This window comes from Salvelinus namaycush, chromosome 25 (assembly GCF_016432855.1).
Source record: "Salvelinus namaycush isolate Seneca chromosome 25, SaNama_1.0, whole genome shotgun sequence".
NCBI classification, from domain to species: domain Eukaryota; kingdom Metazoa; phylum Chordata; class Actinopteri; order Salmoniformes; family Salmonidae; genus Salvelinus; species Salvelinus namaycush.
Genome location: NC_052331.1, coordinates 31,852,275 through 31,871,695, shown reverse-complemented (window position 1 = coordinate 31,871,695; position 19,421 = coordinate 31,852,275). Strand labels below are relative to the sequence as shown.

At 41.6% G+C, this 19,421-nt stretch overlaps 1 protein-coding gene across 1 annotated transcript; it reads right to left on the bottom strand.

Annotated features, from left to right (window-relative positions):
* Positions 1-60: 60 nt before the first annotated feature.
* zgc:154006 (uncharacterized protein LOC563016 homolog) lies at positions 61-19,248 on the bottom strand. Its single transcript, XM_038964193.1, has 8 exons — positions 19,044-19,248; positions 16,261-17,030; positions 15,701-15,862; positions 4,956-5,110; positions 2,181-2,411; positions 1,742-1,913; positions 1,168-1,209; positions 61-899 (listed from the first exon to the last, which is right to left on the bottom strand). Exons 2-8 carry the CDS (start codon positions 17,008-17,010, stop codon positions 798-800), a joined length of 1,614 nt encoding a protein of 537 aa, XP_038820121.1. The 5' UTR covers positions 17,011-17,030; positions 19,044-19,248; the 3' UTR covers positions 61-797.
* Positions 19,249-19,421: the final 173 nt, after the last annotated feature.

The window sequence follows — 19,421 nt, the reverse complement described above, 5'->3', positions numbered from 1 at the left end:
CATAAGAATGTCAGTTAGATGTGGGCAATATTTTTGTACTCAGAAATTACTACTGTAAAGTACACCCTTAAGAGATGTAATACATTGCATTACATCATTTATTAATGTCTGAAAACAATGTATAAACCATGGGAAGACTAACTGATAAACAAACCTGTTGAATTTGCATCAGACTCTCTTCAAAGAAAAACTACTAATGTACTGCATGATCACATTGCAAGACATAATATTCTACAATAATTGTATATTTCATTCTAAAATATGTAAGTTGTTATTCTTCATTAAATACATTAAAGTTAGAATATTAGAATGCATACTTTTTTGTAGTTAATAATCGGTGAAAACATACTTTTGCAATGTTACACAGAGCAGACAAAAGAGACAAGAACAGATCAGTATAACAATTATAAAACAACAAAACAGAAAAGAATTACACAGGAATATTACATCTCTTTCAAAGCATAAGAATCCATAGTAAAAATGTAACAGAATGAATCACGAAAATGTCTCAGTCATGCCCTACAACAAACATTCACCTCAAGTCAAAGGTTTCCCTTAACATACACGTTCAATGTGGTTGTTTCAACCTCATAATCTACATCTACCTATTGTAAGTCCATTCAACTGTTGCCTTTTGAACCTGTGTGAAGCGGCAACAGTCAAAGTTACTATTGTTCACCATCCAACAATATCCCATAAGAGCATGTGTTGGTGTCTTTTGTCGAGAACTGCTGGACTGGTACCATATAGTCTGCTGTATAGAGTAGTTGTGGATGGTACAGCAGACCCAGGCTGCTTCAACAAAGGCCATTGTCATAGTTCTTCACTAGGCGCTTGATGTGGAATAGGTTCTGTCTCAGGTCTTTGCTTCGCTGCTTCTTGGCATGATAGTCTGCTGTCTGCAGAGGAGAAATGCAACACTACAGACCTTAGATATCAAACATTTACAATTATATATCAATTGGTCAAGATACAGTCAGTGAATAATATCATTACATAATACACATTATATAATATACTCAATTATAATATATTTATAAATTACATAATATTATAAAGTTAATACCTCCCAAAATTAAATAATTGTTCCTAAAAAAAATGGACAAAGGAGACGTATAGGGAGTGAGTAATTATTGATGAACAGTAAGTTGAGCGATTATAACTCACCCGCTTCAGGCCCTTGAGAAGGTTGTATTCATCAGCCACTCCCTAAGATATAAAGGATAACTCTCAAAAACATTACTGCTCAACGGGGGGTTATTCATTAAAGTCAGTTTATGTGCAACGATGAGGCAAACGACACACAAATTCCTTTTCCAACTCATAAGGCCAGTTTCCGGCGCATTCCATCTAAACTTATTTTTATTATTTGCGTATCATTTAACTGATTCATTCAACTACAGAGCAAAGGTTAAAATACCACTTACTCCTTAGTAGTACAGATTTGAGGTGAAATTACCGAATGCTTGACTCCTTTTACTGGGAGAGCCGAGTCTTCCCCTTCATCTGATTTTGTTCTCAAAAAGTAGTTATAAATGTATTTCTTTAAAGTAAGCTTTTGTGTGTGTGTGTGCTGTAATGGTGTTTGTTTCAATGAATTAGCAAAACTTAAATTAGGAGATAACGATGTAGTTGCCAAGTATACATTTCTACGCGAAATATCAGGAGAATATTAGACCGTAAAGAAAACATAGCCATATTATTTTTTGCCAGAAAATGTAACAGCATATGTTTTCTTTACCTGGTACTTGGCAGTCCCCTCCTCCAGGGTATCCAGCTCTCGGCTCAGCTTGTGCATCTGTTCACTGATGTCATCCATCTCGGCACACAGGCTTTTGTAGCTCGCCAGGTCAGAGTCAAACTCTTTCTTATACTGTCGTCGTTGGCTGTCTGATGTTATCTCAGGGTACATGCTGAAGAGACACATTACACAGGAATAAAGGAGACACAGGTCATTCCATTTAGATCAATGCTGCAATTTTCTTGAACGCTTTCTTGAATGTAGAGAGCTTTGGAACAAAATGGCTTTCTGTCATGCTTTCCCACTAGCATATCTGACACAGCACACACAGCAGATAACGGTTGGATACTGTCTGTTTGTTTTAATGTTTAATCTATCACGCCATCCCTCGTTCCATCCATTCATCCATCAATCCATCTTCTCAACAAATACAGCCCACCTATGCATGTGGTCACTTTGGTCTTGGTCCAGTTCGTTACCAGTATCCCCACCAGTGGTGTAGCCGGTCTCACACTGGGTCTCCTCCTGGGAAGGGGGGGTAGGATCCCGTTCCTTTTCCCTGTGAATGGGGTACTTCTTCAGGCTCTCTGCCTCCACAGAGGGGCTGGATCTGACCCTGGTGTGCCGGTACAGGGGCTCAGGCACACGCCCATTGGTGTTGTCATAGTAACTGGAGATAATATCAAACTGTCAATAAAGCTAGTTCACCTTTATAACTACATGATTACATTATGGTGTTATTCTTTGGACCATTCAGTCAATACTGCATGAACACTGGGAAAATAATTTATCTGTATTGACAGCAAAGCAGAAGTGGAAGGTGGCAAATTGATAACCAGCAGGCAGAGAAAATCTAATTTTAATAAAAAAGTATTTATTCATTTTCAAACTGTCATGAACAATTTTTGTATCGTTTTCCTGTGTCTAACCAGGCTTTACAGCCGGGGGTGAGTAGTAGGGTTCTGTTAATATTATTGTTACCAATAACAATACTGTGACTATTTATTATACAACTTTGGTCTATCCGGCTAGGACAAGGCCTGGATTAAATCAGATCAAACTTTAACCGGCGATAGCCAACACCCACATAGCGGTTGTTTTGGCGGTGACGGATGCCCCGAGTGGCACAGCGGTCTAATGCACTGCACCTCAGTGCTAGAGGCGTCACTGCAGACCCTGGTTCAATTCCAGGCTGTATCACAACCAGCCGTGATTGGGAGTCCCATAGAGCGGCACACAATTGGCCCAGCGTCGTCCAGGTTATGGTTTGGCCAGGGTAGGCCGTTATTGTAATTAAGAATTTGTTCTTAACTGACTTGCCTAGATAAATGAAGGTTAAGTAAAAAAATACAAAATAAACGCAGAACTGCGTTGAAGTCATCAAATCAGTCAGCAGCTGCTCTTGATCATTGTCACGAAGCCACACTCATCCCACTCATGTTAGAAGTTCAGAACGAGAAAGTGTAGGCTATATAGACATAATTACGCTAAAATGTAAAATAATTAAAGAAAATAATGAGGATTTTGTTAGCCTAATCGAGGTATAGATTATATCTCACATTCCAGTGCTCGAACGTATTAACAAGGCTGCATGGGATTTCTCTTAATGCACTCCGTGCAGCCAATGGCAATGCCCACTTTAGGTATAATGCCAGGAGCCGCTTGTGGATTTGACAGCTCTAACACAGTTCCACCTCCGACGCCGCCAAAACAACCGCTATGCAGATGTTGGCTAAAGCGGATCTGATTGAATATAGCCCTAAGACTATTCACTCTAGGTCAAAACTATTCACTCTACATCAAGACTATTCACTCTAGGTCGAGACTATTCACTCTAGGTCGAGACTATTCACTCTAGGTCGAGACTATTCATTCTAGGTCGAGACTATTCACTCCAGGCAGAGACTATGGGAACTCACTATGGGTTAAGGCTATCCACTCCAGGCTGAGACAATCCTCCCCAGACTGGCCTATTTACCTAGACTGGACTATTACATTTACAGTACCAGTCAAAAGTTTGGACACACCTACTCATTCAAGAGTTTTTCTTTATTTTTACTATTTACTACATTGAGTAATAATAGTGAAGACATAAAAACTATGAAATAACACATATGGAATCATGTAGTCACAAAAAAGTGTTAAACAAATCAAAATATATTTAATATTTGCAATTCTTCAAAGTAGCCACCCTTTGCCTTGATGACAGCTTTGCACACTCTTGGCCTGGAATGCATGTCAATTAACAGGTGTGCCTTGTTAAAAGTTAATTTGTGGAATTTCCTTACTTCTTAATGAGTTTGAGCCAATCAGTTGTTTGGCTCAAACAGCTCAAATAAGCAAAGAGAAATGACAGTCCATCATTACTTTAAGAAATTAAGGTCAGTCAATCTGGAAAATTTCAAGAACTTTGAAAGTTTCTTCAAGTGCAGTCACAAAAACCATCAAGCGCTATGATGAAACTGGCTCTCATGAGGACCGCCACAGGAATGGAAGACCCAGAGTTACCTCTGTTGCAGAGGATAAGTTCATTAGTTACTATCACGCTTGAAGGTAAGACCCAGATGCAGACTGTGTCGAAGTAACAAAGTTTATTACAACAGGGGCAGGCAAATGACAGGTCAAGGCAGGAAGGGGTCAATAATCCAGAGAGGGTGTAAAGGTACAGGACAGCAGGCTCAGGTCAGGCAGAACGGTGGTTTGTGCTTAGTGAGACTAGCATTTGTTTTTCAACAGGACAATGACCCAAACACACGTCCAGGCTGTGTAAGGGCTATTTGACCAAGAAGGAGAGTGATGGAGTGCTGCATCAGATGACCTGGCCTCCACAATCACCCGACCTCAACCCAATTGAGATGGTTTGGGATGCGTTGGACCGCAGAGTGAAGTAAAAGCAGCCAACAAGTGCTCAGCATATGTGGGAACTCCTTCAAGACAGTTGGAAAAGCATTCCTCATGAAGCTGGTTGAGAGAATGCCAAGAGTGTGCAAAGCTGTCATCAAGGCAAAGGGTGGCTACTTTGAAGAATCTATAATATAACATTTATTTTGATTTGTTTAACACTTTTTTGGTTACCACATGATTCCATATGTGTTATTTTATAGTTATGTCTTCACTATTATTCTACAATGTAGAAAATAGTAAAAATAAAGAAAAACCCTTGAATGAGTAGGTATGTCCAAACTTTTAGACAATATCAAACCCCATGACTCACATATTGCCATTGTAGGTCTCCTCACTGTAGATGCTGACTGTTCCGGCTCCTTCTGAGACAACACTGTTCTCTGTCCTGAGGTCAGGGACGGTCTTCTCTGATAAGATCACAGTAGGGGCCCGCTGAGTGCTCTGCCCCTCTGCAACATAGTCCACCTGAAACAATGTAACAACATTGCTATTAGCCTAAATATTTCATATGGATATTGGTATGATAGAGCTTTTGAGGGTGTTTTGCTGTGTCCTGCCTCGAACGCTATGAACCAGAAAGTCTCATGCATCTTAACCAGAATGTCAAGGACATTCTCATAATTATACCGGTCTTACCCTGTAGACCACTTATACTACCTACACTATAACAACATCTCCACCCCGTTGATCCTCAACACTGGGTCCCCACAAGGGTGCGTTCTCAGCCCTCTCCTGTACTCCCTGTTCACCCACGACTGCGTGGCCATGCACGCCTCCAACTCAATCATCAAGTTTGCATACGACACTACAGTGGTAGGCTTGATTACCAACAACGACGAGACGGCCTACAGGGAGGAGGTGAGGGCCCTCGGAGTGTGGTGTCAGGAAAATAACCTCACACTCAATGTCAACAAAACAAAGGAGATGATCGTGGACTTCAGGAAACAGCAGAGGGAGCAGCCCCCTATCTGCATAACTATTCACTCCCCCAAAGTCAATACTTTGTAGATCCACCGTTTGAAGCAATTACAGCTGCAAGTCTCTTGGGGTATGTCTCTATAAGCTTGGCACATCTAGCCACTGGGATTTTGCCCATTCTTCAAGGCAAAACTGCTCCAGCTCTTTCAAGTTGGAAGGGTTCCGCTGGTGTACTGCAATCTTTAAGTCATACCACAGATTCTCAATTGGATTGAGGTCTGGGCTTTGACTAGGCCATTTAAATCTTTCCCATTAAACCCCTCAAATGTTGCTTCAGCAGTATTCTTAGGGTCATTGTCCTGCTGGAAGGTGAACCTCCGTCCCACTCTCAAATCTTTGGAAGACTGAAACAGGTTTCCCTCAAGAATTTCCCTGTATTTAGCGCCACCCATCATTCCTTCAATTCTGACCAGTTTCCCAGTCCCTGCCGATGAAAAACATGGATGGTGTTCTCGGGGTGATGAGAGGTGTTGGGTTTGTGCCAGACATAGCGTTTTCCTTGATGGCCAAAAAGCTACATTTTAGTCTCATCTGACCAGAGTACCTTCTTCCATACGTTTGGGGAGTCTCCCACATCCCACATGCATTTTTTCTTTAAGCAATGGCTTTTTTCTGGCCACTCTTCCATAAAGCCCAGCTCTGTGGAGTGTACGGCTTAAAGTGGTCCTATGGACAGATACTCCAATCTCCACTGTGAAGCTTTGCAGCTCCTTCAGGGTTATCTTTGGTCTCTTTGTTGCCTCTCTGATCAATGCACTCCTTCCCTGGTCTGTGAGTTTTGGTGGGCGGCCCTCTCTTGGCAGGATTGTTGTGGTGCCATATTCTTTCCATTTTTAATATTGGATTTAATGGTACTCCGTGGGATGTTCAAAGTTTCTGATATTTTTTTATAAACCAATCCTGATCTGCACGACACTTGGCATCGCGTATGGTGATCTTAGGCTTGTGTGCGGCTGTTCTGCCATGGAATCCCATTGCATGAAGCTCCCAACGAATACTTATTGTGCTGACGTTGCTTCCAGAGGCAGTTTGGAAGTCGGTAGTGAGTGTTGCGACCTCCCGGGTGGCGCAGTGGTCTAGGGCACTGCATCGCAGTGTTAGCTGCGCCACCAGAGTCTCTGGGTTCGCGCCCAGGCTCTGTCGCAGCCGGCCGCAACCGGGAGGTCCGTGGGGCGACGCACAATTGGCATAGCGTCGTCCGGGTTAGGGAGGGTTTGGCCGGTAGGGATATCCTTGTCTCAGTATGTAAAATGTAATAAAATGTATGCACTCTACTGTAAGTTGCTCTGGATAAGAGCGTCTGCTAAATGACTAAAATGTAAAAATGTAAAAAAATGTTGCAACTGAGGACAGACGATTTTTACGCCCTACGCACTTCAGCACTAGGCGGTCCCGTTCTGTGAGCTTGTGTGACCTACTAGTTCGCGGCTGAGACGTTGTTGCTCCTAGACTGTTCAACTTCACAATAGCAGCACTTACAGTTGACCGGGGCAGGTCTAGCAGGGCATAAATTTGAAGAACTGACTCGTTGGAAAGGTGGCATCCTACGAACGTGCCACGTTGAATGTCACTGATTGCTTCAGCAAAGCCATTCTACTGCCAATGTTTGTCTATGGAGATGTGAGTGGTGTAAAACTTGCCGCCATTGGACTCTGGAACAGTGGAAACACATTCTCTAGAGTGATGAATCATGCTTCACCATCTGGCAGTCCAACGGAAAAATCTGGGTTTGGCAGATGCCAGTAGAATGCTACCTGCCCGAATGCATAGTGCCAACTGTAAAGTTTGGTGAGGGAGGAATAGTGGTCTGGGGCTGTTTTTCATGGTTCGGGCCCCTTAGTTCCAGTGAAGGGAAATCTCCCAACATCAGTGCCCGACATCACTAATGCTCTTGTGGCTGAATGGAAGCAAGTCCCTGCAGCAATGTTCCAACATCTATAGGAAAGACTTCCCAGAAGAGTGTAGGCTGTTATAGCAGCAAAGGTGGGACCAACTCCATATTAATGCCCATAATCTTGGAATTAGATTTACGACGAGCAGGTGTCCACATACTTTTGGTCATGTAGTGTTTATTCAATTGATGTAGTTCTGTCCTTGAGCTGTTCTTGTCTATTAATGATCTGTATTGTGTCATGTTTCATGTTTTGTGTGAGCCCCAAAAAGACTAGCTAACAAATACAACAGGACGTTCTGGGAACACTTTTTTGAACCACCAGTGTATCATGCATTATAGACAGTGCCATCTAAGAATTGTTATAAGCAGTCATAACAGCTGATGGTCAAGGCTCTTATATAGAAAACCTTTAATGCATTCATAAAGGCTGCAAATGTATTCATAATACACACCATAGTTGTCCTCGGATGGCATAACCCAACATCAAGCACTTCCAGCAATGATCTACAACATCATTAGGAGCAGATAGACTGAACAGTCTGTCGAGACTAGAAGTCTGTGACATGGATCAGATGGGCTGCGCGCCATTACTATTCCCAGCTGGAATACGTGTAATACCTCAAAGGCACTGTCTAGCGAAATACCTTTTTTTATTTTTTGAATTAATATGGTTTATTTTAATATAACCACAATGTTCTTTCAATATGGGGGCTAATTCATTTTTTAAAACTAAAATGAACAAAAAAAGAAGCTTATTTTCACCGACACCATTTCTGTGAAATGAAGCGGTACTATTGCGCCTTGCAGACAGACTGATTAAGAAGAGTATACTGTAGAGGTTTGCAGCAACACCAAGGCAACTCAATGCTTTAATACATTATACATGACATTTGCATTATATATGCTTCCCTGCAAGGCAAGCAGCTCATTGCAATGAGTGTGCATCGGGTTAGCACCACACAAGAAGCTGCCAGATACTTGGGATAAGATATAGGCCACTGTGGAATAATTGATTGCGAATACATTTTCTAACAGTTTGAGATCTATAGCACAGGATGTAATACATTCTACCAGAGAAAATGGAGGAAGTGGGGATACTACGGAGTAAATTAATTACTGCTATACATGTGGGTACCAGAGTGAAGAGTCCATCACTATCAGTGCTCTGATCGCACTGATATTCTCACTGTCTATAATAACTCAACGTAGTGAACTCTCCAGGGACCCAGACAGGTCATGTATGAAACCAGCTCCTCACAGGAAGCCAATACTACTGTATGCTCTATTTCGAGGTTATAATATTTTAGTGAATTGTTTGTGCTAGGAAATATAATTTCTGCACAAGGGAATACAAATATATTTATTTGCTAAATCATATTTATTTTTGGATTCATGTTTTACAAGCTGTCTAATTGCTCTTTCAATGTAATGTTTTTTGTGATAAACTAGAAAAACATGTCCAAATGGCCAATGTGTGCCATATACCTGCTTAAACAACTCAGGGCCTGGATTGGCCGAAACCATTTTGAGTAAATACACAGTCATGATAATAGGACCCCATTACCTTATATGGGTCCTCACAATGCCTGTTATCACCTGGCTGGTTAATGATCAGTCTGAGTGAAACCAGGTGTGCCATAAACAAGCACCTGACAGCCAGTGAGAAGAGGTAATGTTACTCTATAAACTACAGCAGAGAGGAAGTGGCGAAGCAGATAACTGGGCCCCAAATCAGTGTTCTCCAGCAGGTGGAGGTTTTTTATGGAGGTCAATGAGTGTCGAATTTGGTAAACAAAACATTGAATGGCTTTTTTGATCAAATAAAAATGTCTTAATGATTAGGTTGTTACGAATGACCTGATATAAGTAGTACACGTGACATCCCAGCAATTTTGAGAAAAAACACTTTATATCGGCGTTGTGCCTGGTCATCATTAGTTACCACAGCGACAAAGAGAAAACCCCCTTTGTGGCAACTAGTGGAAACCATTCACTGTTAAAATAGAAATACTCAAAACACCATCATTGTACAGTAAAACCATGAAAAGTAGTGCACCTAAGGTGAGATCTGGTGTTTGTATAAGGGCACAAGGCGAGACCCAGATGCAGACACGGGAGGCAGATGGTTTGTCTTTGATATTTATTAATCAATCCAAAAGAGGTAGGCAAGAGAATGGTCGTAGACAGGCAAAAGGTCAAAACCAGTTCAGAGTCCAGGAGATACAGAGTGGCAGGCAGGCTCGAGGTCAGGGCAGGCAAAATGGTCAGGCAGGCGGGTACGGAGTCCAGAAAACAGGCAAGGGTCAAAACCGGGAGGACTAGCAAAAAGAGAATAGAAGCAGGAGTACGGGAAAACCACTGGTTGACTTGAAAGAATTACACGACGAACTGGCACAGACAGGAAATACAGGGATAAATGCACCAGGGAAAATAAGCGACACCTGGAGGGGGTGGAGACAATCACAGGGACAGGTGAAAGAGATCAGGGTGTGACAGTTTGAATGTAAACCCATTCACTTTTTCACATTTTGTTACGTTACAGCCTTATTCTAAAACGGATTAAATTATTTGTTTTCCTCACCAATCTACACACAATACCCCATAAAGACAAAGCAAAAACAGGTTTTAGAAATTTTTGCAAATTTATTACAAATAAAAACCCAGAAATTCCTTATTTACATAAATATTCAGACCCTTTGCTATAAGACTCGAAATTGAGCGCAGGTGCATCCTGTTTCCATTGATCATCCTTGAGCTGGTTCTACAACTTGATTGGAGTCCTGTGGTAAATCTGTGGTAAATTCAATTGATTGGACATGATTTGGAAAGGCACGCACCTGTCTATATAAAGTTCCACAGTTGACAGTGCATGTCAGAGCAAAAACCAAGCCATGAGGTCGAAGGAATTGTCCGTAGAGCTCTGAGACAGGATTGTGTCGAGGCACAAATCTGGGGAAGGGTACCAAAACATTTCTGCAGCATTGAAGGTCCCCAAGAACACATTGGCCTCCATCATTCTTAAATGGAAGAAGTTTGGAACCACCAAGACTCTTCCTAGAGCTGGCTGCCCGGCCAAACTGAGCAATCAGGGGAGAAGGTACTTGGTCAGGGAGGTGATCAAGACCCTGATGGCCACTCTGACAGAGCTCCAGAGATCCTCTGTGGAGATGGGAGAACCTTCCAGAAGGACAACCATATCTGCAGCACTCCACTAATCAGGCCTTTATGGTAGAGTGGCCAGACAGAAGCCACTCCTCAGTAAAAGGCACATGACAGCCCGCTGAATCCCAAGCGTCACGTCTGGAAAAAATCTGTCACCATCCCTACGGTGAAGCATGGTGGTGGCAGCATCATGCAGTGGGGATGTTTTTCAGTCTCAGGGACTGGGAGACTAGTCAGGATCAAAGGAAATATGAACGGAGCAAAGAACAGATCCTAGATGAAAACCTGCTCCAGAGTGCTCAGGACCTCAGACTGGGGCGAAGGTTCAACTTCCAATAGGACACCGACCCTAAACACACAGCCAAGACAACGCAGGAGTGGCTTTGGGACAAATCTCTGAATGTCCTTGAGTGGCCCAGCTAGAGACCGTACTTGAACCCGATCGAACATCTCTGGAGAGTCCTGAAAATAGCTGTGCAGCAATGCTCTCCATCCAACCTGACAGGGCTTGAGAGGACCTGCAGAGAAGAATGGGAGAAACTCCCTAAATACAGGTGTGTCAAGCTTGTAGCATCATACCCAAGAAGACTCAAGGCTGTAATTGCAGCCAAAGGTGCTTTAACAAAGTACTGAGTAAAGGGTCTGAATACATCATATTTTTCATATTTTTTATTTCGATAAATTTCCTAAAAAAATCTAAACCTGCTTTTGCTTTGTCATTATGCGTTATTGTGTGTAGATTGATGAGGGGGGGGGGGACTATTTAATCAATTTTAGAATAAGGCTGTGACCTACCAATATGTGGAAAAAGTGAAGGGGTCTGAATACTTTCTAAATGTACTGTATTTCAAAACAAGTAGTCGGAGCCACCCAAGTGGTTCTTCAGTATGAATAATTGTGTTTTGAAAACAATTGTTGGTGTTTCAATGCATGTAAATGTTTTGGCATATAATACAATGTTTTTAAATTGCAAATGGTTTATAGCATAAATATTGATTGATTATACATTTTGATAGAATTTTCTGTCAATATTTTAATAAAACACTTAAAGAAGACACTGGGAATTGAATACTTTTCCTAGGGTAGACTTTGGCACTGATTATAGGCTACAGTTGCCAGGGAACTTTGTGAGATTATAAATAATTGTACAATCAAAATGTTTAGGGCTATGTAAGTTATACCGGAAGTAACAAGGTCAAATAAAATGTTATTGGTCGCATACACATATTTAGCAGATGTTATTGCGGGTGTAGCAAAATGCTTGTGTTCCTAGCTCCAATAGTGCAGTAATATCTAACAATACACACATTTAAAAGTAACATGTATAAAGTGAGCCTTCATTGCTGGTAATCATGTGAGAAAGTGGATGTGAACCCAGGTTCCCTGCTTGTCAAAACACTGCCTTAGGCCACTCAGCCAGTCTTCAGAAGGAAGCTGTTGTGCTGAACCACCTTTGTTACACTGATCACATGGGGCCTGATTCAGGCTTAACATGGACTCAATAAAACATTTACCGAAGTCCCATTTTTTAAAGTGCACGTTAAATCAACTTATCTCAAGTCTGAATAGGGCCTAAGGAGAATGTTTTTTGGTGAAATTCCACCTTTATTTTTTCATATCTTCATATCAGAAGACGAATGTTTAGATTAAAGGCAAAATGTGAACTTAAACATTGTGCTTCTGTAGTGTTCAGAATTCCCCCAGTCTGAAGCATAGCGGTGGAGGGAGGGCATTCAAAACTCTATGGTCCAGTATAAAAACAGACAAGTTTGCAGGCACCTTCCCTGTATTTGGGTCCTTCACAAACTCCGACAGGTGAGCGCAAATAAGAACATTTATTTTGTGTAGCATTTTGGATGCTAATTGTCCAAGTAAAACAGCCATTTTGTTTCATTGATCAGTTTTCTTGATGCTACATGTAGTTAATTGACACGTCATTGTTTGCACCTTTCGTGCACTTGTTTTATATGCAAATGAAGGCCAGCTTTTGAGATAATACTGCTGGCTTGTTTGCCTACTAGCTTTATGAGTTTTATCTACTGTTTGATGTATACCCCACATGCTATATGCTACACTTAACAGCCACTGCGATTGAAGCCCACTTTTGACATTCATATTGTTATCTTGTTGCTATATTTGCATAGCTTAATCAAGTATTTGCTTTTTGCATGTTATTATGTTTAATAATTGTATTCATATTGCAATTTATTAATATTATAGCATTTGATAACCTCATTTTACATTCATGCACTATCATTATGGCTTGTAATTTTTTGCTATTTCTGTCTCCCTGCAGAAAATCATACACACACATATATAGATATACATATATACTGTATATATGTATATATGCCAATATACTGTATATACACAACGTTACCCACCGGCTGGCCAATCAAGACCAGCATCAAAGACTAATGCCAGCTGAACTGTCAACTGTCAATCATATCATCTAACTCAACTGTACTGTGACTCAATTCATCTGAACAACCTTCCATGTACCATCATCTGAATTTAAAGACTCGGGTCAGGACATTAGCATAATGGATGACTGGTGGATCGCATTTAGCCCCGGGCTGAAGTTTTTTTACAAGTGCTTTTTGCCCTCCAGAACGTCCTCATTTCATCGGGGAATGGACTCTACAGGTGTAGGATCTTAATATGAGCCTGTTTGCTACAGCAGGAAAATAATCCTGCAGCAACAGCAAATGTGAATTATTTTGTGGATTTTTTTGTAGAGTTTGATACATTTTTCATTAGGGCAAATCAAGTCTGACATTTTAAAGTGTAAAATACAAACTTTAGAAGCCTTTTTAAACATAGAATACACTAAAAGTTAGCTTTTTCTGCTGTGCAGGAAAATTCTCAGCAACAAAAATGCTGAAATTAAGATCCTACACCTGTCAAGTTGGTTGGATGTCTTAAGGGTGGTGGACCATTCTTGATACATACGGCAAACTGTTGAGCGTGAAAAACCCAGCAGCGTTGCAGTTCTTAACAGAAACCGGTGCGCCTGGCACCTACTACCATTATACTACCTTTGTAGTAGAATGGTAGTAGGTGGTAGTAGGTGCCATTCTACCTCTACTACACCCTCTGAATCGCACACATACACAATCTATGTCTCATCTTAAAAATTATTCTTTAACCTGTCTCCTCCCCTTCATCTATACTGATTTAAGTGGATTTAACCTTTAAAAGTACATATGGAATTGTTTTAAGATGGTCATACCATCGTTCATTTAGCTATTCGATTTTGAATGTTAGGACCCCTTTAGCGTTATACATTCCTCTATTTCTTGCCTAATGGAATTCCTATCTCCTCCTTTCTCTAATATCTTTGGCAGAGCAGCCCAAGTGGAGCCATTGCTATGTATACACAGAGCCGCCATGAGCAGAGTGCATGCAGAGCGAGCTGCCTGCGCGCAGGGAGGGATAGAGTGACAGACAAAGAGGATTTCAGGTTTTCGGACAGGGCCTTAAATTTGGCAGAAGCAATCGGGCCTGGGTAGGGTTGAGCCTGAACGTCACAGGCATGGGTAGGACTCAGGCGTAAAATTCATGGCTGTGCAGGGGTCTAGTTAGCGCTCCCAATCTCTGGCAAGGTGTTGCACAACTCTTGATTATGTGGTGTTACATCACACCGTCATGTTTCAGAACACCTCAGGATGAATGTTTCAGTCCACCTTAAATCTGTCTCAATACACTCAGAACCATGTGTTTCAATACTCCAGCAAAGTTAACGTTTCATCTCCTTTAAGGTGGTAGCAGCTCAGTTGCCACTAGTTTTAGTGTTACAAAGCACTTCATTTTTAGTGTTGTGCCTGGTGTTTACACGCATATACCCCCTCTCATTGGCTAGAATGGTCCAACCTGTCACGTTCCTGACCTGTTTTCTCTTGTTTTGTATGTGTTTAGTTGGTCAGGGCGTGAGTTGGGATGGGCAGTCTGTGTTGTTTGTTCTATGTGGGAGTGTGTTGGTTAATTAGCCTTATATGGTTCTCAATCAGGGACAGGTGTTATTCATTTCCTCTGATTGAGAATCATTTATAGGTAGGCTGTTTTACACTGTTAGTTTGTGGGTGATTGTCTTCCGTGTCTGTGTATGTTGCGCCACACGGGACTGTTTCGGTATGTTTGTTCGTTCGGTTTTTGTGTAGTCTGTTTTCCCGGTTCGTGCGTTCTTCGTGTTACATGTAAGTTCTTACGTTCAGGTCAGTCTACGTTTTGTTATTTTGTAATCCTTCCAAGTGTTTGTTTTCGTGTTTCGTCGTTTGCTTTAATAAATCATTATGTATTCACAACCCGCTGCATTTTGGTCGAATCACTACTCCTCCTTTTCGGATGAAGAGGAGGAGGAATTCCGTTACACAACCTGACCTTGCCTCCTCCCAACTGCCTTCCATTTTTTAAGACATTTGTTTTCATTGTTCGAGAGGCCACTTGAGTATTTGGTCAATATAATGGATAATCTGTGACCACAGCCACTTAATGATCACACCACAATGCCATGTTTATTCTTCCAACCACTATGTTGAGAGCTTTTATAAACTGGGTGGTTTGAGCCCTGAATGCTGATTGGCTGACAGCCGTGGTAATTCAGACCGTATACCACAGGTATGACAAAACCGTTATTTTTACTGACCTAATTATGTTGGTAACCAGTTTATAATAGCAATAAGGCATCTCGGGGGTTTGTGGTATATGGCCAATATACCACGGCTAAGGGCTGTTCATAGGCACGACGCAACACCTCCTCGGGCCTTATTGCTTAAATATCACCACCACGCAATGTTTACTCTTCCAACCACTTTCTTGAGAGCTTTGCTATTGCTCTAGTTATCCAGGTGACAGGTTGGGACACAAAGGAATTAATTGTAACGCACTTGGTCAAACATGTGGGCTGTTTGTGATGTAACCAACCACATTATGGATGTTCTTGGCCAACGTGAGTAGGATAGGACTACTGCAGTGAATTTCTGGCCATTTTTGTACCGCAAGAAATCAAATTTTCCACTTACCCAGTCCTGTACATCATTTCGTTCAGGTGGTCTGAGCAGAGGTCGGTCCCAGATAATGTTGGGTTTGCCGTGGCGCCAGATCTTACTGCGGGTTTTGTAGGCGTAGTATGCAGCTACACACAGCGCCACCACTACTAAGAACCCAAGCACCAACGCCACAGCCTGAAACGGAGGGTAAATTAGATGTGTCCTCATCACTACATACAGTATGATTAATTTCTTTAGGTGAATGAAAGAGTATCTATAATTAAATGTAATATGATTAGCCACAATGATTGCCATTTATTACAACAGCTATCCAACTGAGAAAACAAAAAGGTGTCAAAAGTATTTCATAGCATGTACTGTAGTAGTAAACTGTTAAGGTTTATAAAGGAAAGATGTACAGTGCTCTCCGTAATTATTGGGACAGTGAAGCATTTTTTCTTCAGTCTGCACATTAACCTCATGGTCATTGTTTGATTTCAAATCCAAACTTTTGGAGTATAGAGCCATAAGAAGAAAAAATGCTTCACTGTTCCAATAAATACGAGTGGCATTGAAATAAAGCTTTGACCCACCTCTTCAGGGTCCATGTAGCAGTAGTGTTGGAGATACTGGTTGTACATGGGGAAACCCCCAGGGAACCCCGCTGCCACACTCCCACTCAGACTGGGGCTTCCCTGCATGTTCTGGCACATCATAAGCATGGGGTTATAGAGCATGCTCTGAGAGCTCTGCGACATGGGGTTGACACCGATCACAAACACAATGTCAATGATGCCCTGCAGCACCGCCAGTACGACGTCACAGACTAACACTGTCAGGTAAAACCTCCGACCGCGCATAGCAGGCGACCGAGAAAAACTCCCCACAAGGAAGCCCAGAGAAACCAGGAAGTTAATGGCCGCCATGGATATCATGGCTGACTTGGCCGAATACGGGGTCATGTAGGAGCTGGAATAGCCATAGCTGCCTCCGTAATAGCCACCAGTGCCACTGCCAACCCCCATAGACCCCGTTCCATAGCCCCCCATTCCTATTCCTGCTCCGTGCATGTCCCAGACCAACGTGGAGGCTACACAGGCAAAAATTAGGAAACACAAGATGACTGTTGCTCCTTCCATTGTTTTGACAAACCCAGGAGCAGAGAACCATTTGTAGAAGTGTTGAGGCCTATCTTCCATATAGAATGAGTCAGGGGGAGGAGGGTAGGGGTCAAAGTTGCTCCTTGGGGAGTGCACACTTCTGTGGGTGTAGAATCCATTGGAGGTAGCAGTGTAGGGAGGACTATAGATGGGTGGGTTGTCGTAGTGCCGCGGCTCATACATGATTCAGAGAGAAGGGAGGCCTGCAAAACAAGACATACATTTTATTATGTCACACTAATGTACTATCATAACAAATCACATCTTATCGCAAATTATATAAATGATATTATGGTATCAAATGACATCACGTGCTATTACATCCCATTGGACTGACACATTGGATAGATCTGGAGTGTCTCTCTTCTCTCTGTGTGTTTGCCCAACCGACGGTATTCTCATTAGTTTTGTTGCCAACAACACTCCCTCTCCCTCAGTGAACAGCACAACTCATCAGTCCACTGCAACTCAACCCAGTGGACCTCAATAATTTAGACAGCCAGCAGCAGCAGTGTGTGCAGTGATGCGTGGTGTTTTCCACTGTGCTCTCTACCTCTCAGCTGCTTAAGTCCAGGTGTCATGTGGGTACAATATAGGGAAGGGTACAATATAAGCCATGTAATGATGATAGTGACTATGCCCTCACGGTTACATCTGACTGTCACCACTCTAACCTGAGCTATGTTTAGGTCTACACACACACACACACACACACACACACACACACACACACACACACACACACACACACACACACACACACACACACGTTGGTTTTACTATCCAAGTGGGGACCAAAACATTTATTCCCATTCAAATTACTATTTTCCCTAACCTTAACCCTAACCTTAAACCCAAACGCCTAACCCTAACCATAAACCTAATCCTAACTCCTAATTCTAACCCTAACCCTAAACCTAACCCCTAAGCCTAAAATAGCATTTTTCCTTTTGGGGACAGTGAAATGTCTCCACTTGTCAAATGTTCCTTGTTTTACTATCCTTGTGAGAACTTTTGGAACTCAAAAGGATAGTAAAGTTAGAACACACATCTGTGGTCTCTGATAGGCAGGATACAGTAAATAATTCAAGAGCTGAACTCATGAAAGGCTGACAGGCATCAAAGCAAGCAAGTTCAAGGCTTCAGTCATACAAAATACACGATACTGCTATATTCACTGGCCACAGTCCATATCCTGTATGAAATTATTATTACTAATGGTGAAAACTAATTTAACATGCTTTTGCATACAATTCTAAAAATAGGCCTGCACGCCACAGTAAAAGCACAAGAATATGTGCCCAACCAACAAACATGCAGGCCTATAAATATAAACATGAAGGTCTAGTTTTTTTGCGCCTCTTGTGTGGCATGATCTCCAAAAGGCCTTAAAGTTGGTGGATTTGGTGCCTTTAGGACAGGGATGCTCAACTACTGATGGATGTGGGGGCCACCATTTCAGTAATGGGATAAGAATAACTACCAATTGGCTATCACGAAAAAGTGGTAAAAAGTACAAAATAAAGAATAAAAAATATTTTACAAATATATATTTTTTTAAAGTCAGCTGACATAGGCTAATTAAGTGCAGTCAGTGACTGACATAACAAGAGAAACTGCTGATGCACATAAAAAAAATCGAAATTGCACCTTGTGTATTGTACAGTTGAGACTGTTGAGAGTTGAATAGTAGAATACACAAGGTGCAATTTCTACAAAAAAAAAACAATGTATTTTATTTTGGGGGGGAAAGGATATGCGGGCCTACATAAATTGCCCATCCCTACTCTAGAGCGATTCAGGCTGATGTTAGAGGGCCTTTTTACTGAAGAATGTGTTCGTTTTATATGATTGTGTTTCTTTTTGTTTTTGCTTTTCATGTACTGTGTAAATGATGTGTAATAGATATGTTGTGCAATTGTTGTTTGTTGATGTGTTGTTTATTAATGTGTTAGACAGGTCGTCATTGTAAATAAATAACAATTTGTTCTTAATTTACTTACCTGTATAAATAACGGTGAAATAATATAAATTAACAAGAGAAAGACTAAAAAAACGCAACCCTTAAACGTTTAGCAGCAAAGAATTGTATCCTATATGCCACTTTAATTTTCCACGGTTTATCAGATGGAGTCATTACATTACATTCCAAATTTCGTGTCACCAACACAGCCTGTCAAACATAATTGTAGTACCAACTGATAACGTTCACTTACCTGAAACGTCTGTAGGCTAATGTTATTGAAAAACGGTCATTGTGCAAAAAAAAAAGTTTAACATTACAGCTATTATCACTTCGAATATAGGCCTAGTTTTCGAAGCTTTTTCACGCATGTAGGCTACATCTCCTGAAACTATTAAAACGTGTGCGTGCACTGCCTGTTCTCTTGGCTGCTCCAATGCGCATGGCGGTGCGCAAGGATCTCAACCAGTCTATGGTCTCAACACAGTAGACTTTTCAAAAACTATCGCGCTCTCCTTCAAAATGTGGAGACTGGAGAGAGAGCCTACCTTAAACTGCATGTCGCTTATCACGTTTTTCCAGATCAGTAATATAAAGGTGGAGGAGATACAACACATCTGGAAGAATGTGC